This window comes from Amyelois transitella, chromosome 19, assembly GCF_032362555.1.
Source record: "Amyelois transitella isolate CPQ chromosome 19, ilAmyTran1.1, whole genome shotgun sequence".
Lineage (NCBI taxonomy): Eukaryota > Metazoa > Arthropoda > Insecta > Lepidoptera > Pyralidae > Amyelois > Amyelois transitella.
Genome location: NC_083522.1, coordinates 1,889,115 through 1,916,185, shown reverse-complemented (window position 1 = coordinate 1,916,185; position 27,071 = coordinate 1,889,115). Strand labels below are relative to the sequence as shown.

Sequence of the window (27,071 nt, the reverse complement as noted above, 5' to 3'; positions counted from 1 at the left end):
AACATTTAGTGAAGAAAAAAAGGTACTCAAAAACTGTAAACTTTAAATTTGTTGTTGCTGGCAACTTTACAAATGACTATTGCGTACAACAAAACCCTAGTACCAGTCTACTAGAAGATGAATTACAATAAATAAAAAGAAAGATCACTTCGGTGTAAATTTCCCAAATGTAAAGGCTATTCCACAATTTCGTGTAATCAATGTGGAGTTCATTTGTGCTTGAATAAAAATAATAGTTGTTTTTTAAATTATCATTTAGAATAAAGGAGAATAAGTAAACAAAATCTTTTGACTTATTTAGTACTGAGCTATATATGTAACAATGCATAATGATGTAAATTTTCATCACTGTTTTTTAAATAATTCAAATTCTTATTTATACTAGGATTTTTTTAAATATTTTTCCTTTAATCACGAGCATTAATTACATCAACCTGTTTTTTTTTTTAGAAATAGGAAAAATCATGCAATGAAGGGTTAATTGTAGTTTGTAGACAATATTGAACAAAATTCATTACTGAGTGCTGAGAGAATATAAACCTTCGGCTTAGGCCGAAGGTTGTGGCGATAGCCGATTAATCGGCTTCGGCTTCGGCTTCGGCCAAAAATAGACCTTCGGTCGGGCACTAATAAAAATACACTGTATTTTTAAACATAAAGTTTTAAAGTTAAAATATGATTTATTTAGATCAAAGTTCATTTAAAGATCTACCGATTTATACTGTATCTTAAGTTTATAATTATTTTTAAGTAATTATTCTATTGCATAATATAAGAGATGACAAAAGCGCGTGGCGCTCCAGTATTTTCAGGTTTTTTTGGCTCTGTCTACTCCGTAAGGCATAAAGACGTGACGTATGTATGTACTAGTTAAAGAAATCGTAGGTGCCTCCATTAACCACTCGCCTTTCTACTCGCCTATTACACTCGCCCAATTTGACATAAAAATCTAACGATACACTACTGCATTATTTGGGATGGCCTCAGTAAATCATAAAAATTAATTGTGTTACCATTTCACAATATCATCTGCGAGATTTTTTCAACAATAAACGAATTAATTTGGCAGCCTTGGTGTCGATGGCCCTAAATTACAGGTTTAATTGTAGTGCAAGATCTAAATTTATATTTCTCTTTGTTAACATGATTTATGGCATTAATCTTTCTTTGAGAAGATATTCCACTAGATTTTACTGTCTGGCACATATATTTAAGAATGCGAGAGTATGTTTGTTTGTACGTCTTTCTCGGCAAAACCTCAAAACCTATCTTCATGAATTTTTTGTAACATATAACGGATATTAACATTAAAACTGGACTGAAAAAGCGTACATAAAGAAGCCTGAAAATCAAAACAGTAATGTGCAATGGTAATCATTATACCGTGAAGGTCGATAAATCAATAAATCTTTTTCGACCAAACAAATTACCATTAAAGAAACATAATGCATAACACCTGCACAATGGTTTTTTGATCTATGACATGACAGATGAATGAAGATGTTGCATGATCCATTGAACTGAGATCGAACTACAATAGGGGTCATGGTGTCATCTTTGTGAGTGGTCAACCTCTTACTGTCAAAAGATTGAGTAATTATTGTTGACATAGAGCGCGTTGTAGCCCGAATTGATTGTACGACAAAAGGAAGTATATGGATGGTGTCAAAAGGAACAATGCAGCCATTTTGGATACGATAGCCGACTTTGAAAATCATTTAACCTATTCGTGTTAAATACGTTTAGGTATTTGTCGTAGCTATTGGTCAAAAGATTTACAATTCAATATTTTTACAGACTACAAAAAGGGCTATCAAAGTAGTTTCAATTTAAATATAATTGAAATGTAAATTCGAAACGATAAGATTTTGTTTTCATTAAACTATTGACAAAAATTAAATACAATTTGATTTTCTTTAAACAAAGTAGGTGATAAATTTAATTTTGATTACCTGGGTCGGATAAAACCTTTACATGATGTAATATTATATGATAAGCAATTTGAGTGAATAATAATACCAAATTAAATCGTTTAGCCCTCACTAAGTAAAGTTTTATGTTAATAAAAGAATATAAATAAAACTATATTACACATTGCCTATCACAGTCGTAAAAGGCGACTAAGGGATAGGCTTACAAACTCCAGATTATTTTTTTAGGCGATGGGCTAGTAAGCTGTCACTAGTTGAATCTCAATTCTATCACTAAGCCAAATAGCTGAACGTGGCCTATCAGTCTTTTCAAGACTGTTCTGGCTAACAGCAGAACAGCTGCTTCTTTTCAAGGCTCTGTCTACCTCACAAGGGATATAGACGTGACCGTATGTATGTATGTATATATGCCCATCAATTATGGCTAGGTTACAGAAAGTCGCTTGACCTTACACATTAAGTATATGTAAGGTCAGGCCACTTTCTGCACCTGTTGCGCGCTCTTATAAACAAAGCTCTAACCAATAGGAATATTGCTTCTATGTGTCAAACAGAGTCAGTGACGAGTTGTGAAATATTGTTATTCTGATGACTATCTTATGTCCTTTCAAAGGTTGAGTGCAATTGATTCATTTATCGATCATTTCGAAATAATTTTGATATATTACAATATAATAGCCGACAGAATGAATTAACTTAAAAAATTGAAATAAGCACTTACATAGACAAGTACACGACTAAATGGCAAATGCCGTGTGGTTCTCGGAAAAGATTTGTGAAAAAGAGTGACCTTTGCGTTATATAATTTAAAGGGAGGGATATAGGTACTAATTCTTATAAATTTTCTTAGGTCTCTAAGGTGAAACATAAACATGTAAAATGTTGCTCGTGTCCCGTATGGCTCGATGATGATTTCGTAAAAGGCGAAAAAAGAAATAGCACATTTATCTAGTGCTAGCTTCTATGCTGGTCCGGTAGCAGATAAAAACATTGAGTGTAAACTGTGACCGATACATAAATATATACATATAATCACGTCTACATCCCTTGCAGGGTAGACAGAGCCAACAATCTTAAAAAAACTGATAAGCCACGATCAGCTGTTTGGCTTTATGATAAAATTGAGATTCAAATAGTGACAGGTTGCTAACCTCTCGCTTGATAGAAGAATCCCAGGTTTATTACAACAATAAATAATTACATAGATTTTCCGAAGTTCCCGCGGGAACGGAAATGACGGGATTCACGAAGGATCCACTAGTAATAACAAAAAAAAAGGTCAAGCGCTTCTTTAAAGTACATACATACATTTATACAAAACGTTTTTATCTCTTACGTGGTAGAAAGAGCCAACATTCTCGAAGAGACTTAATGGTCACGTTCAGTTGGACAACTTAATTTTGGAATTGATATTCATATAGTAACAGATTCCAAGACCATCCCAATTAAATTAGCCCTGAATGACTTTTACAGTCGACACGGGATGAGAAGGAGCTGGCTCACACTATGTTTGGCAGTGGATAAAAGGTATTTTTTATATAATTACAATTATACTTAGCACCTTTTATGTGATGTCGTAACTCAGTCTCGCGTCGTGCGGTTAAGAAAGGCGACCGCAAAAGCGTCATCAAGTCTAGATTGAAAAACTGGAGCAACGCTAATGATTTTTTGTATTTAGAATTTGAAGAAAAATGCTTTTAAAATTGTTTTTTTTTTTAAGATTTGATTTAAGACATAGAAAAAAAGATTGATTGTCTCACCATTTATGTGCCCAAATAAAAAATGGTGATGTACCTACGCAGGGAGGCTTAAAAGGAGACAGGTTCAAATCCTACCGAGTCCATATGCCAATGACTTGTTTCTCATTTTTGTGTACATTTTAACATGAGTGCTGACAGATCCTCTTACGCTCAAGAAAAAATTTGCGAGAAAACCTGAACAGCCAGGCCGCAGCATGTTAAAAATGTGTAAAAATGTACGGGTCAGGTTCCCCTGCAAAGGTCACATAACAGTTGATTCATGTAAAATCATCCGCAACGGTCATATTAACTCGATATCATATAGGCTTTAAAACAAGCGGAACATCCTAACCTCATTGTCATCATCTCAGCCTCCATTATATTCATAATGCACTTGCGTTTTTTGTACAAGTTTACATAATCCACGAATGTGAAGGTTGTATACTTTCTTTGGCGGGGAGGCTGTATGACACGATGCCTTCGCCTCAGTTGTGAGAAGAGCGCGCGCGATCGCGCCTGTGCTGTGCCTGTTTTGTTTTTTTAATTTATTTTTTTTAAAGTGTTGTGCCGCACGGATACAATGAGGTTGATTTTATGGGTGAGTTCGATTTTTGATTTTTTTTTTTTTATAATTTTTGTGACTTGTTTTGTGTGATCGCCAATTTTGGCTCGCCGCGGGCGAGTCCACTTTCTTTAGTGAAAGTCGAGTGATCATCGATTCATCATCGGAAGAAACGTTTTTATCGATTCATGTCCGAGTGCCGTTAGTGCCGGTTCACTGATTTTGTGATCGAAAACTGTGACATGTCAAGTGCAACCAAAATTGGGTTAGCGTTTTATGAGAACATTTTATTCGTTGATAATTTGATAAAACTATTTTTTTTTTTAACAAGTAGCCTTAATTAAAATAAAATTATATCTTATTAATTACATTTTTACGCAACTTATTTATTTAAATTTATTAAAAAATGCATATAAATACGTATTAGAATTATGACACTTTCACACTCAACGTCAAATATTATGCGCTTTTGAAAACTCATTCGCCGCCGCTTCATTCAAATTTATCCACTTGAGTTTATGAAACACTCTGACAGTTCATTAGCATACAATACTAATTACAATATTTATTTTCGACTTCATTTTCCACTAGATCTAATCTAGTCATTTGGGGATAAACATTATTCTTCTAAAATAATTAAAACTAGAGTGCAGATGCGTCAACGAAAAATTGCATTATTTTTCGTTCCCGCGGGAATTCAGAATATCTCTAAATGCACCATTTGACCATCTACATGTAAAATTTTAAATCTTTGAACGCTTTTTGTTTTGTATACCTAATTCATTTGTAAATTTTCCCGTTCCCGCGAGATTTTGGAAAATCCTTTCTTTGTGGTCCATCCTTAAGGTACCTTCATTCCTAACTTCAAGGTCCGGACCTAGCGGTTTAGACTGCGCATCGTATGTACGTCAGTCTGACAGTTACTCTGTAACGGAAGAGTTTTACATACATTAGTAGATATATGATTCATTCATATAGTCACGTCTATATCGCGGGGTAGACAGAGCCAACAGTCTTGAAAACCGAAAGGCCACGTTCAGCTGTTTGGCTCAATGATAGAGTCAAGATTCAAATAATGACGGGTTGCTAGCCCATCGCCCAAATGAAGAATCCCAAGTTTACAAGCCTATCCCTTATTCGCCTTTTACGACATCCATCAGAATGAGTGATCCTATTTTTTTTTTATATTTGTGCCAGGAACCAAACGGCACATTCGATATTTAGTATAAAATATATAAACAAATATATTTCACGTAATATCAAATAACTTCATATCACGCGGAATTCGATAAATTGAAACTCATATAAAAATGTGCGTTTCTCAGAAACATCTTCGTAGCTTGCGGTAGGAAACTCGTAAAGCTATATATAAATAGTGAGAAAACAAGTGAAACGTCGTCCGTCTATCCGGTCTCGCGACCTACATGCATTTCTCCCTTTTATGTAATGAATAAAAGGACCATATATATAGACGAACGTATCTTGATCAAATTAAGGACGTCCTGATAAAGGGCCAGGTCAAAAGTACCCGAAACCACCGAGCTTGCATGAAGAGAGTTATGAATGTGTGTCTCTGCCTACCCCTCCGGGAAAGAGGCGTGATTTTATGTATGTATGTATGTATGTATATATTCGGTCATGTGGAGAGGATGAATGAAAACAGGGTGACTAAGATATACAAGGAGAGTGTGGAGGGAAAGGTCGGAGTGGAAAGACCTAGACGTACGTATCTTGATCAAATTAAGAACGTCCTGGTAAAGGGTCAGGTCAAAGGTACCCGAAACCGCCGAGCTTGCATGAAGAGAGTTATGAATGTGGATAAAGCGAAGGAAATATGCAGAGATCGTGGCAAGTGGAAAGAGGTAGTCTCTGCCTACCCCTCCGGGAAAGAGGCGTGATTTTATGTATGTATGTTACTGTAAAGGGGGGGGAGGGACATAGCGATCGGACAATAATGCCGCTTAAAAATCCATTAAACGTCTCCTTTGCTTTACATACATACATATTGTCACGTCTATATCCCTTGCGGGGTAGACAAAGCTCATAAGCTTACAAGTCTATCCCTTAGTCGCCTTTAACGACATCCATGGGAAAGAGACGGAGTGACGGAGAATAGGACTTTTCTTTTTTCATTGGTGCCGGGAACCACACGGCACCAATAACTTATAGTATTTATGTCATAATTCCAACGGGAACAAAGCTTAGGGGCGTAGGTAGTTATGAAAAAAGGGTACACCTCACAAAACTATGTAAAGTTTTAATTTTCATGTACCGTACACTATGTGCCAGGTTTTTGAATAAATTTTCTTTATTCATTCATACCTCAACAACAACTCATCACGGGTATAACGTTCATAGGAAAGACATCGACGCGCTCATTGGACTGATTTCTTTAAGTAAATTCGTAAAAAGATTTATATTATCACGTCTATATCCCCTACGGGATAGACAGTGCCAATTCATGATAATATTGATAGGCCACGTTCAGCTGTATGGCTTAATGATAGAATTGAGATTCAAATAGTGACAGGTTGCTAGCCCATCGCCTAAAATAAAGAATCTCAAGTTTGTAAGCCTATCCCTTAGTCGCCATTTACGACATCCATGAGAAAGTGATGGAGTGGTCCTATTCTTTATTAGCCTTTTCCTGTATTGGCTTTTACAATCTACACGAGAAGAGGAGCTGGCTTACACTTACACTTTTTGACTCCGCTAACAGACGATGTGCACCTATTCCCTATGTCGCCTTTTACGACATTTACGGGAAAGAGATAGAGTGCATGAAAAGTGTACTATTTCTGTCGTCAACAACATCATAAATACGAATGTTATGCCATAGTTAATGTAAATTGCAGAGTGATGTCTGTCCGTCTGAATGACATAACGTAAAAACATTACTAGTTAAGTTACAATAGAATAGATTTATTTTCAAAATTGGATACAAGGTATTATTGACGGCACATCACTTAAATCTAGATAATTATAATTAGTACCGCTTCCAAATCGCATGTGTAGAAGAAGCAGCGGAACAAACTACACTCCAGCATTTTCACTGGTCGTCAATTAAAAAATGTAGATCTCTTAAATCTAAATTGTGGACGAATGCACATTGTCTACATTAAAAAACATGAATTAATGTAAAACTAACTATTTCAATACGAGTATTACGAGTATTTCGTCAAATAAGTAAAGATAAAATATGTACACACTGTACAAATTATGTCAACACCATGTCAAAAATGCACAAGCATTAATAATGTGTATATGACGCATTAGTGAAATTGAAGTGTGATTGGTGCCGGGAACCACACGGCACCTTAACAGAACTGTTTTTTTCCCAAATTGTTTTATATCTACCATAAAACCAATGGTAGACGCCCATCTGTCACCAATTCAAGATATAAATAAATAAATATATACGGGACAAATTACACAGATTGAGTTAGCCTCGAAGTAAGTTCGAGACTTGTGTTACGAGATACTAACTCAAAGATACTATATTTTATAATAAATACTTATATAGATAAACATCCAAGACCCAGGCCAATCAGAGAAAGGTCGTTGCTCATCGTGCCCTGGCCGGGATTCGAACCCGGGACCTCCGGTGTCACAGACAAGCGCACAACCGCTGCGCCACAGAGGCCGTCAGATATATTCCGCTCACACCTGTCACATTATCGTATCCTGTGCCAGGTAACAGCTTTATCAGAATGTGGGTCACTACCTGACATCCAGTTTGAAATTTGTAGTGAATTAGTTTGAATTTAGTCTGGTTTTAGCTAGAATTTCTGTTTGTAGGTTTTTGATATAGTGTGAATGAATTTTTTATCTATCTAATACAACAAATGACTTTTTGTTTTTTATTGACATTATATGTTTAATATCTTTGTATCATTTGACAAATTAAAAATTAAAAATGTCTCGTTTATAAATATTTTACTTTAACTTTGATTCGACCGGTAATAACGGTATCTTATACATATATAAATCCAATCTCTATTTTGACCTACTCCTTAGTGTAACAAACACTTTCCTAAAAACCACATCAAAATCGGTTCGGCTAAACGCGAGATAACCGTACATACATACAAGTCAATTCAAGAACCACCTTTTTTTTTGCAGAAATCATTTAAAAAATGTGTCACAACAGAATCTATAGATAATGTTTCCGGCGCCAAAACCAGACCAATTCGGTTTAGTGAGGAGGGCTATTAACACGACCTTGACTTTGAACTGAACCAGCGCAGTAGGCCTATACCCCACTTACCGTTCTAATCATTGTGTGTAGTCGAGTTGAACTCATACGCACTGCAATTGTATTACGACTTTTTGAAGTCATTATACATAGTTGTCTCTTTCAGTTACTTACTGCTTTTTAAACGAGAGATGGAAATGGCGACTTAATGGATTTTTCCATTTTTAGTTTTCATTTTAAATTGATTGATTAATTCTATTTATAATCACGTCTACATCCCTTGCGGAGTGGACAAAGCCAACAGTCTTGAAAAGCCTAAAACGCCACGTTCATCTGTTTGGCTTAATGATAGAATTGAGACGCAAACAGTGACAGGTAGCCAGCCCATCGTCTAAAACAGGAATCCCAAGTATCTCTAGCCTATCCCTCAGTCGCCTGTTACAACATCCAGGGGAACGAGATGGAGTGGTCCTATACTTTTTTTATTGGTGCCGGGAACCACACAGCACCTAACTAAATCTACATAGCTGAGAACGATTATAACATATTAGTGAATATAATGAGGCATTCAACGTGCTGAACTATCTACGATCATGTTAACAATCATATATATATAATCATATAAATATATATGTATATGTTAATGCGTTGCACATGTTAAGGTTTATCATTACGCAAGTCAATAATCTTGGGAAATATGCTAAGAACATTTTCTCTAATACTAAGTTATGAAATTCTAACGCAAGATATATGTAGGTAACAACTTACATACATACATATATAAATTCATCATTCTAATTGCCACGAGCCATGCATACTTCTTTCACTTCATCCACATTCATAAGTCTCTTCACGCGAGCTCGTCGATTTTGGGTACTCTTGACCTGATTTGGTCATTGTCGTTCAGCTAGGACTTCCCCTTCTAAAGTTTTAATTCACACTCCTAAAACGGTAATGAATCAAATTTTAATGTTATTGATTACATTATTAAGATTGACAGTCTTTTGCCATATTGACCTGACCGCGAATCGAACCCGGTACCTTGTGACTCAATGGCAAGCTTTTTCGTTTGTAAACTCTTTATTACACATAAAAAGAAATTTAACTGTCATTATATAGATACTAGAAGCCGCCCGGGACTTCGTCCGCATGGAAACCCTTTCAATCCCGCGAGAAAAAAAGTAGCCTTTATATTATTCTGTGTCTTCAGCTATCTGCGTACCAAATTTCATCGTAATCGGTTCAGCAGTTTTTGCATGAAAGAGTTACAAACGTCCATACTGACATACTCACAAACTTTTGCATTTATAATATTAGTACCTAAGATCAATAAATATAGATACCTACTATTCGAAATATAGTCACCAATAATTCCTTTTCGATGAAAAACCCTTTTTATTACTTGAAGCACGAGCGTATCTAATAGGCTTAATGTCGAGATAAGCATCACTAATAGCGGCTTAGTCTAAACTTAAGCATTTTTAAGTGTAGCAGACAGACGTGACGAACACTCACGTGTAGTGTATATACATTGTTTACACTTGAGGAATCTATTGTTAGCATCTGTTTCCCACTTTCTCTTAAACTAATATGTGTGTTTTGTATATAAAACTACATATTTTTGTAAGGATACCTACGTTCATTCATATACCTAGTCACGTCTATATGCTTTGCGGGGTAGACTGAAAGGCTGATGTATGTGTCTATGATGGAATTGAGATTCAAATAGTGACAGGTTGTTAGCCCATCTCCTACAAGCGGAATCATAGGTTTATAAGCCTATCAATCATGTTTATAAGCCTATCCCTTTCTCGCTTTTACGACATCAATGGGAAAGATATGGAATGGTTTGAATTTTAAAGTGCCGGAAACCACACGACACATTATATTAAGGATATTTTGTAAGGATACGTGTATTTAGGTGTATTTTCATATAAGTACTTTTAAAAACTTGGATGTAATGTGTGCTTGAGAATCTCCTTTTAGGCGATGGGCTAGTAACCTGTCTCTGAGTCCTATCCTATAACTGAATCTCAATTCCATCAAACACACGTATATACAAAAACTAAAAAGTTATTGAAAGGCGCAAATACAAACAGTGTCTCCAGTAGTAATAAAAAAAAACAAGAATAAAGATATTTAATTATCGTAGAAAGAAACGATATTGTTATTCATTTTAATCATCAATAAGCCTTATTACTTAAAACTAGCTGTGCCTGCGACTTCGTCCGCGTGGAATAGTTATTTTGGGCATCATTGAAGCCCTCAAGGATGCTCCTTCCCCGATATTTTTCACATCTTCCATTATTTCTTCGCTCCTAATAGTTGCAGATAGACGTTATATAGCCTAAAGCATTCCTCGATAAATGGTCTATTCAACACAAAAATAATCTTTTAAATCGAACCAGTAGTTCTTGAGATTAGCTCATTCAAACAAACAAACAAATTCTTCAGTTTTATAATATTAGTATAGATTAATATAAGATCGTGGCAAGTGGAAAGAGGTAATCTCTGCCTACCCCTCCGGGAAAGAGGCATGATTTTATGTATGTATGTACAAATCTAAGTGCCTATTTAAACTAAAGAAAATATTCTAATATAATTATAATCAGAAATATGTACCTACAACTTACAAAATAAAAAGAAATGAGAATAAAGTTGAAACGCCTGTGCAATACTGTCTTGCCGTCGTCGGGTCTTCCCATACTCCCTTAAGGGAGTCAGAGTAGATTGGTCAGGGTTTTTGGCCCTCTTCAATGGCATCATCGCTGCCTATGACTGTAGGCAGGTCGATGGGGTGGCCGTGACGGCCTGGGTCTTCACGTCTTCATACACTGGGAGTTCCCATCGGCGGCGGCGTTGTCACTGGTCGACGACGTCAGCCGCGAGGCAGCGAGGGGAGGGTTTCACCCGATGGCCCGGAGGGCGGGCGTGGAGCGGCGCGATGCCGCGCAGGTGGCTGTGTGATGACGCGTCCGCCCTCTCGAATATCTAGGTTCTCCCACTTCAGGTCCCTGAGGATCGTCGAGTTCCTTACGTAGCACGGGGCTCTGACGACTGCTCTGAGACTTTGGTTCTCTTGGGCTCTGAGTCTTCTCCTGTTGGTCTCAGAGCAGAATGCGTACCACGCCGGGGCCGCGTACGTGAGACGGGATCTGACGTACGTTTGGTAGATCCCGAGCTTCGTCCTCAGGGGGAGGCTGGAGGAGAGAACTGCGTGAATTCCCCCCCTGGCTGCCTTGGTCATGAAGCTTACGCTCGCCTCCTGCCCCTTTTATACCCTGCCGCCGCTAGCCGCGTCGAGCGCGGCAACCGTTACGCAAAAATAATCCTTATAGCATGATTCAGTATTTACGCGCGATGGCTTGTTAGGGTATTTTATTTCATGTATAAGTTTGGTGTTTCTATACCGATTTCGATGATTCTTTTTTTATTGAATAGGTACTTATATTAATTTTAAGAATAACGAATGAGTGTGAGTGTTATTGGTATTATAAACATCAGAGTAAAGAAATATAATCAGAAATCTCCGAACTGCTAAGCTATTAGGAATTAAACGTGTTATTGTGAGTCAACTATAAAAGATAGACTTATGCTGTCGTGGGATATTTTATTAATAATTTTATGTAGAATATTTCCGTTATACATGGTTTCGCTGTATCTTTAACCATTAAGGCTTCACACGCGACGGAAGCTTGAAAAATCAAGTAACTTCTCCCGTTTTCCCAACATTTCCTTTCACTGCTCTGCTCCTAGTGATTGTAGCGCAATGAAAAGTATACTATAACCTGCTCAGGAGTATGAAGAATACCTGTACCAAGTTTCATTAAAATCCGTCCAGTAGTTTTTGTTTCTATAAAGAACATACAGACAGACAGACAGACAGACAGACAGACAGACAGACAGACAAAAAATTTACTGATTGCATTTTTGGCATCAGTATCGATCACTAATCACCCCCTGATAGTTATTTTAAAAATATATTCCATGTACAGAATTGACCTCTCTACAGATTTATTATAATTACTTAAAATTATTTGCAACTTCTATTAACAGTGATCAAACTTATCAAATTATCGTGATCACGGCAAAAAAAAAACAACTAAACAAAACACACACCGATCAGAGTAAACAATATCTCGTTAACTTAATTGGGAAGATTGTACAAATTGTCTAATCGTACATCTACCTTTATAATCTCTCTTCACATAGTACAGCTCTTGGGACATAGAAATCCGTGGAGCAGCGTGCGTTACGTAACGTCCTGTAGATGTGAATAGATATGTGAGTTAACGTATGTTACTGATGTTCAGACTATTTCCTTGTCTGTATTTTGAAACGATCATCAAGGTATGTTATTGTACATTGGATGATTTCAAAAGATTCACGAAACCGATTAGGTTACCGTGTGGTTTGAGAGGCTGTCTTGATTTTTTTTATTATGAAGATAATTCAAGAATTTACTAAGTATTTTTAAAAATAAGATTTTTATATCTTTTTTTTGTAACGAATAAACTTAAAAAAATTATTTAAGGCTTTGATTGGGAAATTTCCAACAGCAACAAAGTCTCGGGGAAATGTAAAATTTACCAATACAATTATTTTTAATTTTTTTTTATTAATCAATTCACGATTTATGAAGTGTCACCTCTTGCGTCGTTTTACGTAACACTAAGTGTTAAACCATAGCTAACGAACCTTACAGATGAATATTACTATTACGCATAAACATAATAAAATCGTTAATAAAACAGATAACGTAACGTATAAACATTTTGAATAAAAGTTCCTAAATTTCGGAATTAATTATAAAATTATGCATACCATACCAAGTACGCGGCCATAATGTTTATAGTAAAACGTTTATTATGGAATTTAGTGTAAATATTTAATATATTACCCATAATTAGATATTTAACGTAAAAGGTATTAGTTTTATTTAAAGCTGAAGTTGTTTAGAAATATCGTTTAGATAACAGATATTGATAAAAAATCTCAAAATGTTGATAAAATTATACAATCACGAATCATATTAAAATGCTCACTAGTTTGACAGATGCAATTGTACAAGCCCTCAGAAAAGAAAGAATTTTATTTTTTTTTAATTTTTTACCAATAAAAAATAATATTCCATAACAAAAAAAAACCTTAAGCAACTCCACACATTTTTGTGTCCTCGACGACCTTCCGAGAAAGTCCACAGTAAAAGTATTTGACACATTCGATGTAATTGTAAAATTAAGCAAACGTTTACATCACTCACCCGACGTTGTAATCCGAACTCTATGTATCATGTAATAAGGTATTTGTAGGTTACAACTTTTACTTTTTATGACGCCGTCGTCAAAATACTTTCGGTCAGCATGAATCTCACGGTATTTTTTTTTTCTTTTATATGAGATAGATGTGTGTAAAAAGCCCTTGTAATTTAAAAATAGAATTTAAAAAGGCGCCAAATGATAATTAGAAGTTATGTGTACTTACCTATTATAAGCGGTTTTAATTCAAAAATAGAATTATAAAAGGCGCCGAATGATGACTTGAACTTTCAAGACTGTAATTAAGTGTTGTTGGTTTACAGAGAGATTAATAACTATAAACATACGTAATCAGGCTTCACCTTTTAAAAAAATGGCAAGTACTTGGTGATGATTGAATTAATATACCTTATTATAATACCCAAGGAGGGAAAGGTCGGAGTGGGAAGACCTAGACGAACGTATCTTGATCAAATTTAGGACGTCCTGGTAAAGGGTCAGGTCAAAAGTACCCTAAACCGCCGAGCTCGCATGAAGAGAGTTATGAATGTGGATGAAGCGAAGGAAATATGCAGAAATCGTGGCAAGTGGAAAGAGGTAGTCTCTGCCTACCCCTCCGGGAAAGAGGCGTGATTTAATGTATGTATGTATGTATGTATGTAATACCCAAGGAAGAATGGAACATCCCTTACCTATCGCTTACAAAACAGAGATTACATATCTTACTTTATCACTCCACAGACTATCTAATATCAATCAATAAATTATTATACAATGATCATTATTTTTTCCCTAACAGGCCAAGAACGTCCATAAAATGTCAGATCTCCCGATTTAATTCTAAAAAATGGTAGTCACTTTAGAAGCTCGAACCATAAAATCCATTACCGGCTCGTTCATTTAATTGTGAATGTTACATAAACTTGGGGGGTCATTTATCTGACTTAAGACTTAGTTAAGAAGGCCATTTTCACACGGCACGTTAATATGTACTCTTCATAATATTTTTGGATTCGGTATTGATCTGTTATTCTGTGAATATTATTAGTGTACATAATTTATTTTTAAACATATAGAAATAAGTACCTATAAGAATATGTGACAATGTAAGGGAAAACTTACAGAAGCATATTTCTTTTTGTTTGTATTTTGTAGATATTTTTTTTTAATTTATCTGTGATATTAAAATTCATGTTTTAATTTATTTTATAAGACCAGTTTTTTAAAGGAAATTAATAAAGTAGAGAACAACATGAAAAAAATTTTAATTTTAATATCCATTAGGTCACATTGTCCACAATACCATGATCTTAAAAAAACCAACAGATAAAATCGAGTACAAAACTTAAAGTAAAGAGAAGTTTATTACAAGGACACTATTTATTACTAGAGAAATTTATTCCAGTAGGGCTGTGGTATGTGTGTGACGGACCTTAAATAAGGGAAAGCAATAAAATAAGCGAGCCTCGATGGCAGCTCGAAAACTATATAAATTGAATAAGTAATGATTATTCGGGGACATTGAATTAGAGAAAGCAGACGATTATGAAATAATGATTCGGAATCTATTTTCATAAATAAAAGTCCCTACTTAAATTTAGATAAAGTTACATCAGAAGAGAAATACATACATAATATATCGATTAAATAGTTCTAATATTTTAATCGATTTAACCCCAGGTTGTTAAATTATGAGAAACCCATATGAATGAATAACGCATCCTCAATGCTTTTAATGTGTGCTACCTCTTTGATTCTAGATTTTCCTTTATATTTTGGTTGACTGGAAGAAATCCCGATTTTGATAAGTCCGCCATTATACATATTCTTCTTAATCCAATGACTGTTTTATATTTTGTTATAGGTATTTCTTTTTATGGGCAATAAAGAGTTAAAAAACAAACAAGAAGTAGGTGTAATAAAAAAGACCAAACTTTTGTATCACGTCAAAAATTATGAGTAGTTAAGGCGGCAGTTAGTAGATTCATTCAAGTTAATAAAAGTCTATTGAAAATATAACTTCTTTTTCCAGTAAAAGGCTATCAAGGGAAATGCTTATAAACTTAAGATTCTTCTTTTTGTGATGACGGGCTTGTAGTTCCACTATTTCGAGATTCATTGTAAATGGAACAAGTTATGAAAATTATTATCATGGAACTGCACTATTGTACTTGTGTCAAGAAACGTAATTAATTATCTCTCACTTCTACCATTAGGCCATACAGCATAACGTGGCCTAAAATTTTTAACTCTGTCCACCCCGTAATTGTTATAAATGTCATACATACGTATGTATTGTAAAAAATATAATTATATCAATTTGTCCGCTATCGCCTCAGCTTATATTTTAAACCATACCTCAATTTACATTCCAAATCATATGTTACTGTTCAAACTATCTCAGCCCATCACCGCACCTTACGTAATACTCTCAAATGCATCTTTTGATGACTGAATTCCGGCGTTTATTGTTTTTTTTTTTTCGTACTTCATAAAGGTGGTCTGATAGCAAAGATAAAATATAGTGTGGTGTGTGTAACGGCCCCTGTGGCGCAGCGGTAGTACGCTTGTCTGTGACACCGGAGGTCCCGGGTTCGAATCCCGGCCAGGGCATGATGAGAAAAGAACTTTTTCTGATTGGCTTGGATCTTGGATGTTTATATCTATATAAGTATTTATTATAAAATATAGTATCGTTGAGTCAGTATCTCGTAATAACACAAGTCTCGAACTTACTTCGAGGCTAACTCAATCTGTGTAATTATTGGTCCCGTATATATTTGTTTATTATAGTGTAATGCCCACTGTTTTTCTACCTGCGCTAATTATAATTTTACAATCTAATGTAAAGGCTTACAAACCTGCAATGCTAGCAGGCGATAAGCTAATAACGATTCTGGACTTTCAGTCTTTTTTACTCTGTATGCCCGGTAAATGCCAAAAGATGTGATATTTGTATTCTTGGTAGTAGAAAATTGCTCTTACGATTTCGTTACAATTTGAAATACTGCCAATAAAATAAAAATTTAGCTAGCTGGGACCCATTTTGTATTACATAATATTAATTCATTGATCATTCTGTCGGTCTGTATGTTACTCAATAAGAAAACAATGATAACCTTATTGATATTCACAGACTGATATTATTATTAATCTGAATAAATACATAATTAATTTGCCTAATTGCAGACGACTTTCTTCTATTAATTATGAATTTAATTAAATTGTGATTCTTCTGTTGTAACCGACTTAAAAAAGGAGGTTTTATTTCGACCATTTTTAAAGGGTGATTAAGGGAATAAACAGATTCAGCAAGCTTCCATGCTGGAATAGCACTCGATAGTTTTTCGTTAATTATTGTTTTTCAAAAAGTGTTCGCAAATTAGCTGGTAAGTCAGTGAAGGTACAAACATACATACATATAATCACGTCTATATCCCTTGCGGGGTAGACAGAACCAACAGTCTCTCGAAAAGACTGAAAAACCACGATCAGATGTGAAACTGAGATTAAAATAGTTACAGTTTGCTAGCCCATTGCCTACGAGGGGAATCCCAAGTTTATAAACCTATTCCTTAGTCGCCTTTTACGAAATGGGAAAGGAGTGATTCTATACTAAAGTGCCGAAAACCACACGGCACTGCTGTTAACCACATGTAACGGTAGATATTATTTGCAAAAAACATCTAATCAAATTACAAATCAGAAAGTTCACCCTTACTTATCATACCTTGTCATTATTCATGACCCAGTTCGAAGTAAACTGACCAGTTTTCACTATTAATGGGCATCCTTCTGCAGAATTGGTTCCCACGCCGGGAGAACCAGGTGAAAACAGTAGTTATCTGTTATTTACTCTAGTGACGTGTCATTAGTGTTCGTTCGATTAGAAGGTAAAGGTTTAATCGGTTTGAAATCGATTCCTGCGTTTTAAAAAATGATCGTAAAGATAGAGATTGGGTTCTATAGAGTGCACAATAATTATAATATTATAATTATTATATAGATATTTCTATATAATAATTATGTAATATTATAATTATTATAACAACCCTTAACTTGATAACGTACATGACAGTGTACATAGTTTTCAAAAAAATATTCTGAAATAGTTATTTAATTTTACACATTTTTTTTTTCTACTAGACATACTTTAAATAATTTAAAATTAGAAGAAAATATATTTTATGTGGTAACACTTTGGAATAATGACAAAATAAAAATTGCGTCTAAACAACAAGGCGTACGCGCATCTCGGGTAAGCAATTTATTCATATTTAATTATTTAATGGAGAAAGGGTACATTTCTTGCGTGCGCTTTTATGTTTATGTTATAAAGTATATAAAATATGTATTTTAAACATGGTGACTAACGTATAATATATATATTTGGCTCAAAGAATATAATGTACATTGTGATGTCCATTGCCCAGAATGCCGTAAAATACAAACATGGCACTACGGTAACCACAGTGTACATTGCCAATTTTATAGAAAAAATAAAATTATTTTTTTGGGGTTTTTTTTCTAATTGTTTTTGGTGTTTGTGCATGGGAATGTCTTATCTGAGCTTCTTTTTTCTGTTTGCCTGCAGAGCTTGAAATTAACCCGTGCGCATAAGATTTTAGCTTTAATTCCTTCGAGCAATGCATTTCATCTCAACTTTTTAAAAGTAGAAGAAGAAGGTAAATATTCTATAGACGAAATGATGATACCTTACAAAGGTCGAAAAGCTGGTAAAAGAAAGCAGTACCTTAAAATGAAACCGAAAAATGGGGCTTTAAAAATTTTGTTCGTGCGGGGGTATCGGGATTTATATAGATATGATTTTGTTATGTACGGCGGAGAAGACACATTTAGAGGTTTTAAATTTGCAGATTCAGAAACAACCATAGGCTTGGGAGGTATGGTTGTACTTGCTTTATGCCAGACTATTAAAAATAAACCTGCAATCGTTTATGCGGATAATTTTTTCACATCGCCAGAACTGGTAAATATTCTCAGAGAAGAGTACGATATTTTTAGCCTAGGCACCATTAGAAGTAATCGCCTTAGGGGTTGTCAGAAGCTACTACCTTCTGATCAACAAATAAAAAAGAAGAAACGTGGTACTAGTGCTCAAATTGTATGCAACAAAAATAAGTTGGCAGTAGTAAAATGGCACGATAATAAGGTCGTGACACTTATAAGTTCTTTCGTTGATTCGTATCCTATTGAAAAAATAAAGCGTTATAGTAAAGATGAAAAGAAAAAAAGTCGAAGTAGAGTATCCACAGAACAGATAGTAGTATAATATATAATATAATAAACATATGGGCGGAGTTGATTTGGCCATTATCTTTATATCGGACGCCGTTTAAGAGCCATCGGTGGTATCTTGGTATATTCTCACAGTTGATAGACATGAGTATAAATAATGCCTGGATTCTTTATAGACGAGACGGTAAGAAGGGTTGTTTAAAAGATTTTAGATTTGAAGTGTACGAAGGATTAGCGAAAGGTGGGAAACAGATAGAAAGAAGTACAGCAGTTGACATAAACGAAGATTTAAAAATTCAAAAGCCTGTTTCTGTCCGTCCCACCGATAGCGTCCGATATGACCAAATTGGGCATTTCCCAGAAGGGGGAAATGATACAGTACGTTGTAAGTACTGCAAGACAGGGAGAACCACTGTGTACTGCATTAAATGCAATGTGCATTTGTGCTTTATTGTTGGTAAACAGAAAAGAAATTGTTTCCGTAATTTTCATATTGCTTAAATGTTATGTAACTCACATAAAATTACGGAAACAATTTCTTTTCTGTTTGCCAATATAATAGTTATAATTGTATTTCTCTAATAAAAATATATAAAACATATAAAATGTTCTTTATTGCCATATTGACAATGTACATTGCAATGTACGCTTTGAAAGACGTATACATTTTAGAGTTCTTAGCAATGTACATTGTGCTGCACATAGTTTTTTTCAAAAACTGAAAAACCTTAATTTTTATTTTTATTTTTCCTAAGGTTTTTTAACCTAATAGAACCCAAATTTATTGATAAATATAACTTTCTTTATATTTTTTTATGTTGCCAAGTTAAGGGTTAAATTATCTTATAAATAATTTATACACCAATTAATATAACATTTTGGAAGAAGCGAAATTAAAACCAAAACTACTTATAAAAAAAGTTGATCACAAACCAAAATTAAATTTACAAATTGAAGTTTCATTCACTTCCCTGCATAGCATCAACTATATAGCGTCTTGACTGGAAATTCTTCTGATTGACTGACTTCAAATTCCATTAACACCACACATCGTAGTGGTCATAAGATTAAGGCCAGATTTGACTGATAGGCATAAAACCGTGGAATTATTGAGACTTTACCTAACCAACTTAACTACGCGACTAAGAGATTGGCTAATCCACTTGGGATTCTTTCTGTAGTCAACCTGTCACTGTTTGTCTTTTCAAGACTGGTGGCTCTGTCTTATCCGCAATGGAAGACGTGATTATGTATGTAGGTATTGCACACAAAGCAATGGTCAGCCACAAATCCTTAACTTACTTCTGAAGATAAGCAGGAAATTTGTATTATTCAAGTATTCATTAGTAGATAACTGATTTGCGGTATAGAAATTTCAAGTTTACATATTGTGGTTCCTAAGGAGCCCACTGACCCAGGTTGACTGACTTTCGCCTCATCAATATGGCTGGGCCGAGCCAATATCAAGGCTTGACCGTTACGATGGCATTGTTAAACAACTTATTGGCATAATTTTCACATAATTTATGTAATGAAAGTTAATTAGGTGACCTCTTTTTTGAATTAAATGTTTTGGTTGGATAGATAAGCACTTTGCTCTAAGCAAAATGCAAAGATTACAAAAAAAGATTTATTTATTATAGGCACAAAGGTTGTCTATTGGATACAAATCAACACTATGTTTTCATTGACTTTTACACGATGGAATACTTGTTTATTGAAAAATTTTTAATTAATGTTTCGCAGATGGACACAGGAGGTTACGGGTTCGAATCCCGGCCAGGATATGATTAGAAACAAACTTTCTCTGATTGTCCTGGGCCTGGAATAGAATAGATTTATTTCCGAAATTGGATACAAGGTATCATTTATTGGCGTCACATCACATGAATCTAATTAGATACATATATCTACTATTGTTTTGGATGTTTATCTATATAAAAATTTATTATAAAATATAATATCATTTAGTTAGTATCTCGTAACACAAGTCTCGAACTTACTTTAAGGCTAATTCAATCTGTGTAATCTGTCCCGTATATAGCTCTCTATTATTCAATATTATTAATTTTCTAAATGAATGTAATTTAGCGACGAACCACTGATCTTTGTCTTACGATAAATGCTTGTGTACATATATATATACTTAGCTACTTCCATACTTTCAACATGACGCATCAACCGCCCCAGATCAAAGTGGGCATCAGATTTGGCAAATCGCAAGCATCATCTCAAAATGACGTAACATAAAAGTGACCGCGTCCAAATTGTTGAGTGCCGCACATTCCACTTTCTACCAGCCGGCCGGACCAGTCGCAGGGCTCTCTCGGCGATTTTGAGAAACTTTTACGATGTTAACTTATCTCACGATGTTACCTTACCTTTGAGAATTTTCCATCGTGAATGGAAAATATTATTTTTCCTTCTGGACTTTCGCCTGCGGACCTGTCTGTGACTTTTTTAGAATGTTAGCTCTGTTTACCCTGTAAGGAAATATAATTTTAAAAGTGGTAGTGTAAAAATGTTCGTCACTGAACGACTGAAATATCAACACACAGTCCAAACCGCTGGATCTAGAAATTTAATTTCGGCATGTAGGAATCTTTTGTGCACAAAAGGAGAATTCCCCAAAATTTCCGCGATAACGAAAATTATGCGTATGTATGCATGCGTACCCTAGTGTGTTTATATAAAACAAATTTAATATCACAATCACGGATCACAACAACCTCATTCGTGTGAAGGAAGCAGATGCATATACGTACATTGTGCACTTCCCACGAAGGACCAACTTTCTAAAGACGCATGCGCTGCAAAACTGTAGTTTTATGCTATGCTTATTATAGTAGGACTTGCTTAAAATCTGTCATACTCTTAATTGCTTCCTGTATGGTAAAATGCAGCTTTTTTTCAGTAATTCGAATATTGATTTTTATAGTACCTAGTCAGGAAATTATAGATAAACCTGTCTCTTTCTAATTACACCAAGTAAAAGGAGAGTGAGTGAAACTTTTTAATTTAGTTGGCCTACCTTTATGTACTAATCCTATAATGCAAGCAGTCGAAGTCTCCGACACCAACTATTGTCCTACAATTATATTTAATACGTAAAAATTTAAGTACCTAATTACACTACCTACACAATCTCTTATTTATAGAGAGTTGCCTATGAACATATGTATGTGGCACAGTCAATGATAGCCTGTGTGAATACTAAGTAAGATCTACTTATTCACATATCTTATAGAGAGAAAGATTGAAATTTGTAGACCCCAGAAACTAATAGGTACCTTGGTGTCAGGATTCCGTTTTAAGCAGATGTGAAGCTATTACTGCGTCGCTGTCATCTTTTTCTACCAGATTTTCCATTTCATCATTTTCCTGAGGTTGCATCATCACCTCTCTGGAGAGAAGCTCGGGTTCCGCTTTTAACTTTCTTAGAGACCCTGTGATATCTTTTTTACTAGATAAAGGTAAGAAATTAACACCAATAATTTAGAACAAGCAGAGAGAGTACTGCCACCGGAGGGTAATGATTTTCGACTGTATTTGTATGTCGATTTCTATGTGTCCTGCTACAGCCTGAACGGCCTGGAGGATTTTAATCCTCCTTATAATAGAGATTCAACCATAAGAAATTCTTTGAACATATTCCGGAATCCATCGCCAATAAATCAACGGAAGTAACACAATGACATCTAAGGTTTCTTCATAGAAGCGACAAAGCGGATGTCAGCTCGATTCGATGCATCGCTAATCGCTCATTAAATCGATAAATAAAACATCGAGACACCATTGTTTGGTGAAAGCGGTGGCACTGAACTTGCAGGAATTGAACCATGGATTGGTGAAGATTTAACTACTATTGTTTCATTTTAATCACGTAGTCATCTGGTATTTTAACGGTTAATCTATTTCTTGTTGTAACTTGTCTTCTATTATATTTATATTGGTGCCGTGTGGTTCCCGGCACCAATAGAAAAAAAAATTGGACTACTCCATCTCTTCCCCACGGATGTCGTAAATCTTTGCTTGAATCTTTGTTTTTACTTCATTTGCATATCGGCCTTTGTTTTTGAGGTCAAAAGCAAATGAGTTATAACGAATGAGTAATTATTTAAAACTATTATGTCAATGCAAGAGGGCAAAGCTGGTTACGTCAGATTTCTTTCAGTACATTTTTGTAATGAGACAGACGACACGACTGACACACATTTGTGTCTTTAGTCTACTAAAAGTTTTGGAAAAAAAAATACACTATTATTTCAATTACCGTGTAGTTTTGGCACTTTAGGATAGAACCCTCTATATCTTTCCCATGGATGTTGTAAAAGACGACTTAGGGATAGCCTTATAAACTTGAGATTCCTCTGGTAGGCGATGGGCTAGCAACCTGTCACTATTTTAAACTCAATTCTATTATAGAGCCATACGGCTGAACGTAGTGTTTTAGTCTCTTTAAGACTGCTAGCTCTGTCTACCCCGCAAGGGATAATAATTAAATCATTGAGCCATATAGCCGAACTGAACCCACGTTCAGAAAAAAATACTGAAAGGCCACCTTTTCAAGACTTGCATGTATCTGATACCCAATTTCCATGTTATATGGTCAGCATTATCTTTTATGAAAATTATTAACTTTATTTAACAGGTTTCTTGAAGATATTTTTAAAAAGGATCTTACCTTATTTTTTATAAATACGAATATTTAACTGTTTGAAATAGCAGTTATTTTTTGTGACATGCTGCTCCGATCCATCTTCACCATCCAGTCGAAGTATTCCGCAAATTAAATGTGTGGCTGCCGTGTGGTTCCCAGCACCAATACAAAAAGAATAGAATCACTCCATCTCTTTCCTATGGATGTCGTAAAAGGCGACTAAGGGATAGGCTTACAAACTTGGGATTCTCTTTTAGGCGATGGGCTAGCAACCTGTCACTATTTGAATCTCAATTCTATCATTAAGCCAAATAGCTGAACGTGGTCATTCAGTCTTTTCAAGAATGTTGGCTCTGTCTACCCCGCAAGAGATATAGACGCGACCATATGTATGTATGTATTAATTATACAATGACCATTAATGTAATTGCTATAACTTGTCAGTCAAACATTTACATAACAGTTCGGCGATCCCAAACGTGCCATCGCGAACGGTTAATTAAAAAGATATTATCTTTAGTAAAAGTGAATGCGCGTGCGCAGCTATCTGTTAGCGAGAACACACAATGGGACTTCCTTGTGTAAACGTTGTTGCTTTTAGCAATTAACTGTAATTTTAGTTCCTAAATTCCGAGTTGCAAAATTGTCTGGTAGCAAAAATATAGATTCTCTTCCCGTCCATGCAAATTATTTTTAACTAGCCGTCCCCGCGACTTCGCCCGCGTGGAATTGGTATTTTTAGCATCAAGGACAAATAATTTCCTCCGATTTTTTTCATATTCTCGATTATTTCTTCTTTTCTAATAGTTGCAGCGTGATGTTGTATAGCCTAAACTAAAGCCATCCTTGATAAATGGTATATTCAACACAAAAAGAATTCTTCAATTCGAACCAGTTGTTCCTGAGATTACCGCGTTCAAACAAACAAACAAACGAACTATTCAACTTTATAATATTAATATAGTAGATAGAGAGTTCCCGCGGCTCCACCCGCTATTCTCGTCGGGATTTCGGGTAATTCATTCTTAGCACGACCCTAGATCACATAAGGTTATTTTAAGTTTCTGAAGCGGTTTTTGCTGTGAGATATCTGTCAGTCAGTCACTCACTCGCTCAGTAACGGAAGAGTTTTTGAACAAGCTTTCCAAATTACCTATAAGTTTGATAATTTTTTAACGAAATCAATGGATTTACTCTATAATAATTGTGATATAAAGATTTTTTCTTTATATCACAATTATTATAGGGCCACTTTCCAGATAAAGAAAAAAAAAACTGTTTCTGATGGGTTTTCAATATTTCATAATCTATACTAATATTATATGCTGAAGAGTTTGTTTGTTTATTTGTTTGAACGCGCTAATCTCAGGCACTACTGGTTCGAATTGAAAAATTATTTTTGTGTTGAATGGATAATTTATCGAGGAAGGCTTTATAACATCACGCTGCAACTAAAAGTAGCGAAGAAATAATGGAAAATGTAAAAAATACGGGGAAAATTATTCATCCTTGAGGGCTTCAATGATGCCCAATACAACTATTCCACGCGGACGAATTCGCGGGCACTGTTAGTTCTATGTAAATTTCACCTAGCATTCCCACGATCTAACATTATAATGATATTAACGGAAATCGATATCGTGTAGATAATAAATGGAATGGAATTATTTGCAAGTGAAACGCAGGCGCAAGTGTGAACGTGCCCTAAGGTAACGTTCACCAGACATGAGACACCTTTCGGTCCGAATAAGGAAGAGGTTTAAGTAAGTGTGGAAAAGCGGAAAATCATAAATGTTATATTATATTCAATATATTATTGCATATAATCAAGGCTTAATTTTTTTTTACTTAATCTTTACGTGGTAGACAGAGCAATAGTGTCGAATGACCAAGTTCGGCCTTCCACTTAATAATGGAATTAACTTTGCTCAGCAAGAACAGCAGCTGGCAGATACTTCGACAGGCACGGTGTTTTATTTTTTGCTAATTTAATACTGCCTCTATATAAAATAAAATATTTTTAAGAAATAGCAATATTTTCACGATCCAAAATGTAATAACATTTTTTGCATTGACAAATCTCCTTATTTCCCTCTTTTATTTATTAAAGGTAAGTGAGAAAAACCAAGACCCATATTTATTTGTTTCCAAAATAAAATAAAAATCTTCGGAATTACAAACTGTTGCTAGTAAACTAGCATGTGACAGTCGAAACTGTTTCGTCGCTCCACTATACTCTCCGCCTTTTAGAATACCGCTTCCGCTTATGCGATTATTACAGCCTTACTTCTGAAAGCGACTTTTATGGTAGAGACGCATCACGACTTAGAGTTATCACATGTATATATTTTCTTTCACCAAATGTGATGTAATTTTGTCTATTTGAATCTCAATTCCATCATGAAGCCATACATCTAAACGTGGTTAGTCTTTTCGAGACTGTTGGCCCTATCTACCCCGCAAGGGAAATAGACGTGACTACATATATGTATGTACGTGATATAATTTTAATTTTTGTTTAATAACACTATCTTCTTTAATTTATTCTACTCCTTACGTAAGGTCGTCATAGTTTGTTGTTTTCTACTAGCTATTGCCCGCGACTTCGTTTGCCGTATCAGTTCACACACAAGATCAAGATTTTTGTGAATACAAAACATACATAGACAGATCGTCAGAAAAACAAAATTTCTAAAAATGTTATTTTTTTTGGTCTTTTATAGATCACCCATATCGATTTAATAAAAATCTGACATCCGCCAATTACCTACTATTTTATTAAACATAAGTATGGATGGCAATCAACTACACATTCTTTTCTTACTAAAAAAAATGAAAATTTACTTCACACTCACTACACGGTACCTATTATAAAATTAATAACACCAACCATAAAAAGAAAACACTGATGACTGTACAGTACTGGAATGATTCACATAACTTACATATTTCCAAACCATTAATAATATTTGATTGACATTCCGACAGTATAATTGTTGAAGGCGTGAAGCGTCTTGTGATTTTTATTATGTGGATAACATTTAATTAGGTGCAATTATTATTATTTTTTTCTAAAGACAGATCTATGGTCTAATGAATTGTAATTTTTTGTTTTCTTTTGTTACAACGTAAGATTGAGTTATTTTGGAAATGAAATTTAAAAAAAAGAACGCCAAGTGAAAATAAATCGTAAAAAACCCAACTCTGGATTGGTTGAGTTTCTCAATAATAGATTCGATTTCATTAGAACATAATACAATTTAAAAAAAAATTTGGAAATTGCCACGAAAACGTGATAATGTTTGCGACCGAAGCTGCGTGCATGTAATATGTTATCGATAAATTCAAATCTTGTTACATTCACTTATCATACTTCCGACAAAAGTTAAAGTGTTGTAATTAATTTGAATAATTATCAATCGTTAACACCAACAGCATTTGAAACGGAAATGGTAATAGGTACCTAA

At 34.8% G+C, this 27,071-nt stretch overlaps 1 protein-coding gene across 1 annotated transcript in view; it reads left to right on the top strand.

Annotated features, from left to right (window-relative positions):
- Positions 1-4,165: 4,165 nt before the first annotated feature.
- Positions 4,166-27,071, top strand: part of LOC106139737 (bromodomain-containing protein 4) — a 35,347-nt gene continuing 12,441 nt past the window's right edge. Inside the window, exon 1 of the mRNA XM_013341234.2 lies at positions 4,166-4,268. Within this exon, the coding sequence (XP_013196688.2) occupies positions 4,251-4,268 (18 nt within the window). The 5' untranslated portion in view covers positions 4,166-4,250. The remainder of the gene's footprint in view (positions 4,269-27,071) is intronic.